The following is a 5,175-nucleotide window of genomic DNA, read 5'->3' as shown; positions in this document are numbered from 1 at the left end:
GTTTCTGTTCCACACAAAACAAAGTACATTCTCCTACTATCAATTTCTGCCTTTCACTAAAAATAGAAAAAACTAGCTGGCCATGGTGGTGTGCTCCTGTAATCCCAGCTACTTGGGAGGCTGAGGCAGGAGGATCGCTTGAGGCCAGGAGTTTGAGGTTGCTGTGAGCTAGGCTGATGACACAGCACTCTAGCCCAGGCAACAGAGTGAGACTCTGTCTCAAAACAAAAAAAAAAAATACATTCATGGGAGCCTGGAAAACAGGCCTCTTCTGGGGACTGACCATACAGCCCCTTGCCAGAGCTAACTGTAAGCTAGAAGAGGTATTATGAAGGTAGACTTCCTCCTGGACATTCCACATGCCTAACTTGTTCTCTTCTTTTCCCAGTTTGTTGCTCAGCCCAACTGCCAACAGTTGCTTGCCACCCTGTGGTACGATGGCTTCCCTGGATGGCGGCGGAAACACTGGGTAGTCAAGCTTCTGACCTGCATGACCATTGGATTCCTGTTTCCCATGCTGTCTATAGCCTATCTGATCTCACCAAGGAGCAACCTTGGGCTATTCATCAAGAAGCCCTTTATCAAGTTTATCTGCCACACAGCATCCTATTTGACCTTCCTCTTCATGCTTCTCCTGGCTTCTCAGCACATTGTCAGGACAGACCTCCATGTACAGGGGCCTCCCCCAACTGTCGTGGAATGGATGATACTGCCTTGGGTTCTAGGTGAGTCGAAGGAACCAGGAGCTATGGCCAGACTGCCTGCTGGTCCTGTCTAAAGAAACTACTAGAACAGGCAATCAAACTGGCTCTGAACTAGGGCACCTCCCCACTATGCAGTGGGGTAGTCCTTTGTTGGAAGTCTGAGAAATGTGGTCCCTTCCTTCCCAGGCCCTGGTCACTCAATAATGCATGGTCCATAGTGAGATTCGCAGTATACCCAGGGCTCGCTTCTGCTAACCTAACATCTTGAAGGACAGAGAAGCTGTGGGTCAATTGGGTTAGAGGGAAAGCCAAGTATCAGTCAGAATGGGCCTCAAGGAAGCTAGGTAGAGCAAACACTGATCAGTTTATTCAAAATCGTCTTTCCCATAACCAAGGGGCACGTGGATATGCTGCTCTCTCATGGATACTTCACACGATCCCAGTACTTTCTCAAGGTTCACATCCTATTTGGACACTGACTCCATAATCAGGGGGGAAACCTGGGAAATTCACACACATCGTGGTAAAAGTAGCCCTACCAGTAGTCTTCAGGCATAATTAGGTTGTGTTGAACCCTCCGACAAGTGGTCATCCTCTAAGTTCTTGCTACTCAAACTTTGGCCCCCAAACCAGAAATATCAGCATCACCTGGGAGCTTGTTCGACATATAGAATCTCAGGTCCCACCCTGGATCTGCATTTTAACATGATTCCCAGGTAATTCACATGTACTTTAAAGTCTGAGAAAGCGCTGCCCTGGCTACAGCTACACCTTTTACTGTTTTCCATATTCCGAGGCTAAACAAATGTCTATGTCATCTGGTAAAATTCTATGAAACCCCACACGATGAGAGGAGAAAGGAGAAAAGAGGACCCTAAATTATTTTGGGCCCCACTGCCTAGCTTTGGCCCCAACATTTGGTAATTTGGTCCATGATCAGCTTGCTCATCTCAAAACTCATTGAGAAGTTTTCTTTCCAGCACCTAGAGTAAACTAAGGACTATGGGATAATATTGATCTAATTAATTTATTGATGGAATCACTCCAACTTCAAAATGGGAAGAAGGTAGAATCAGGCACCCAAAATTGCAACAGCATTCCAGTGACTATACTAAAAATGCTAAAAGTGAGTAGTATCCAGAAAGGTATAACATATGGGCATCTTCAGGAAAATTTTACCAGGTTAGGAACATTCAAAACTGGGAGGTGAGGTAGGAAAGGAAGAGAGATAAGTAATTGCTACTGTCTCTCAGGGCTTCAGTCCACTGACCCCAATTCATTCATTAATTTCATTTTTATCCATTTGGAGGGGGATCTTACTATGATGACCATGACTGACCCTATGTAGAAATAAACTGTTTGCCTCCATTCTTTAGGTTTCATTTGGGGGGAGATTAAGGAGATGTGGGATGGTGGATTTACTGAGTACATCCATGACTGGTGGAACCTGATGGATTTTGCAATGAACTCCCTCTACCTGGCAACTATTTCCTTGAAGATTGTGGCCTATGTCAAGGTAAACTGCAATGTCTGCCATTTTTCTTAAGTGGTGATTTTGGTTACATTAAGCTTTTGCACTGGGAGCATAAAGAGTTTAGGGGAAAATAATGATGATGGTCCAATCCATACAGGAAAGTACCATATAAACACACATTCTTTCAGACTGATTTGTAAGCAGTGTCCACCTAAGCAAAGAAAGCGCAGAATGGAACAATTTACAAATGAATCATAAGCTTCTGAGACTTTTGGGGGTAAAAGGATCTTCAGCTTTCAGTGTTTAAATCCTCTCCACAATATCCTTGCCAAGAGAATGGCCCAATGATGCTTGCATAGGGCAGGGACAGGAAATTCACTGAATTCACTATCCCAAAAAGCCTCTCTTAACTCTTTGTACTTCACTTAAAAGAGCTGGTTTATATTCGTCTAATATTATTCTCCCTGTGCCACATCCATTGGCAATCCTTCTTCCCTGTGGGGTCATACAGAACAAGGCTGTTTCTTCTTCTAACAATGCTTCCAATATGAAGTCATCTCTCCCTAACCTGCTGAATCATCTCTTCTGAAAGCTAAACATCCCCACTTCCCTCAACTGTTCTTCATATGACAGGTAGCAGAACTCCAGAAATTTCGCTGCAGGGGACACAAACTTTTAATAACCTCTGCCTCCTTCATCACTACCGGGGTAATCGTTCGAACAGTTATGAATCTAGCTTTTTGAGTATCACCCAACCTGTGCCTCTCTACCAATTCAAATAATGTACACACACCACCACCACCACCACCTTAATGCTTTTCCCACACAATGCACAGCTTGAATTATCCTGAAAATACCTTCATGTCCAACACCCCACTCTGAGTAATCACAGGCTCTGAATTCAGGTCTGGTGTCTATTAAATAATGGTATGGATGTACTCCTTCTGCCCTGAGTTGAACTTTTCCATGAGGAAAGGCTGACAATTCAGTGTCCAACATTGTCTAGTCAGTCATGCTTTTTGGCACTAAATTCCACATTAAGGAGTTTTAGAATGGAAATATGGCTGTCCCCCAAATCTCCAACAACTGAGCTTATTTTTACATCCCTAATATGCATATTGCATAAATTTGAAGACCTTGGGAGTTATGTAGAGCATGAATATTGAATGCAGTCATGATACATTCTTGAAAAAAGCCCAAGAGTAGGCCTTATACATGTGGTGATCATTTAACACATACTTACAACTGCCTTAAAAGAAAAAGCTAGCGAGAAAAATGTTTGAATCCCTGGTTAGTATGGTTGGGTGAAATCCATGTCATTCTGGCACTCTGCTGACTAAGTAACACTGTTTGCCTAAAAAAAAACATTTCTTCCCCTGGAAGTGGTATTTATATACTGTAGGGACCATAAATTATCAATCTAGAAATTTGTGGGTTTTGTTTAAACAGGAAAGTTTAGAATAAATGACGAAGAAAAGGATTAACATTTGGGGATATGAAAATGTGTCTATAGATGCTCAACATTAGCCAATCACATAGCCTGTGCAACTTCACTGGCAAGACCTCTAAAGAGCTACAGTTCACTAGACACTTCCCCACCACAAAGTATAAGGATAAATCTGCTCTATTAAGCTGGGTAAATGCCCCTCAACTGACAAATGCTTTAGTTCGATGGAGACTTTTGCCAAAAAGTTGGAGTCCTTCTCGTGAAAGGAGAATTTACAAAGGAAGACATGCCACGTGCAGAATTTGGATTTGCAAGGAGAATTTCTAAATGGGCAGAGTCTGGTCCACTCATCCACAAAGGTACACCAGTCTGAGATGGCCTACCCCAAGCAGGCTGAGCCAACTTCTTTGAGGGAAAGCTACAAGAACCGCTCCACAGGCTCTTTGAAACATTTCTGATCACCATTGTACTGAGGCAGTACAGAAGTGCCAAGAGATGAGCTGGCCTTAAAAAAGACCCTTTATTAGATTGAAAAATTAGTCAACAACATACACTCCACCTCACATGGTCTACAACAAGAGCCAACAGGCACACACCGAAGTACTTAAAAGGAGCAAATAAACATAACATTGGCCCTCAATGCCCCAGATAATCCTACAAGTGCAGAATAATTGTTCTTTTGTCTTCTAGGGTAGCACCCACCACCACCCAACTGTCCTGTGCACAGACTAAATCTGGATTTTGCTACTCACTGAGTTGCAGTCTTTTCTTCAGCCAGTGCTTGGCTAAAGACACAGTTATACCCCCTCAAATTATTATCACTATTGAGTTCCTACATTAGGCTGTTCCTCTTCATATTTTGCTTTTGGGTTGACAGAATGCAATTCACACTGGTTTGAAAGGCAAGGAGGCCAATTTTCAAGCTGCATTCCTTTTTAAAAAATATAAGAAAAATCACTTTCCTCCCAGTATCACTAACCCAAGAGTCAGGAGACCTGAATTTAATCCCCACTCTGATATTCACAAGCAGGATTACCATAGGCAATTGCTCTACCTCTCTGAGCCTTAGATTCCGGCTCTGATACATAAACAGATTGTACTAGATCCGTGGTTTTCAACCTTTTAATTTTTTCCCATAGAAGCACATCTTCGAGCAAGAACTTACACAGAACTCCCATATATATAGAAGCCCAAAGGACTGAGTTTGGCTTAAGGAATGAGTCTTCTAGGCCCCCTCTTTGGCTCCCACAGTCGCCACTAAATGCCTCCATTGAATCTTCAGGCTCTAAGGAATGCAGTTTGAAAACCATTGCATTAGACTGGGAGTGCTGGCCCATGCCTGTAATCGTAGCAGTCAGAGAAGCCAACGTGGGAAGATTGCTCACACTCAGAAGTTCGAGACCAGCCTGAGCAAGAGCGAGACCCCGTCTCTACTAAAAATAGAAAAATTAGCTGGGAGTCGTGGTACACACCTGTAGTCCCAGCTACTTGGGAGGCTGAGGCAGGAGGATCGCTTGAGCCCAGGAGTTTGAGGTTGCTGTGAGCTATGA

The 5,175-nt window shown here is 43.3% G+C and overlaps 1 protein-coding gene across 2 annotated transcripts in view; it reads left to right on the top strand.

Moving 5' to 3' along the window:
- TRPC5 (transient receptor potential cation channel, subfamily C, member 5) overlaps nt 1-5,175 on the top strand; it is a 296,609-nt gene that overhangs the window by 231,653 nt on the left and 59,781 nt on the right. For both annotated transcript variants that reach the window (XM_012644764.1, XM_012644773.1), the window contains one exon: nt 2,081-2,220. In XM_012644764.1, coding sequence (XP_012500218.1) covers nt 2,081-2,220 — 140 coding nt within the window. The remainder of the gene's footprint in view (nt 1-2,080; nt 2,221-5,175) is intronic.

This window comes from Propithecus coquereli, unplaced genomic scaffold (assembly GCF_000956105.1).
Source record: "Propithecus coquereli isolate 6110/MARCELLA unplaced genomic scaffold, Pcoq_1.0 Scaffold104, whole genome shotgun sequence".
Classification (NCBI taxonomy): domain Eukaryota; kingdom Metazoa; phylum Chordata; class Mammalia; order Primates; family Indriidae; genus Propithecus; species Propithecus coquereli.
This window is presented reverse-complemented; position numbering and strand designations above follow the sequence as displayed.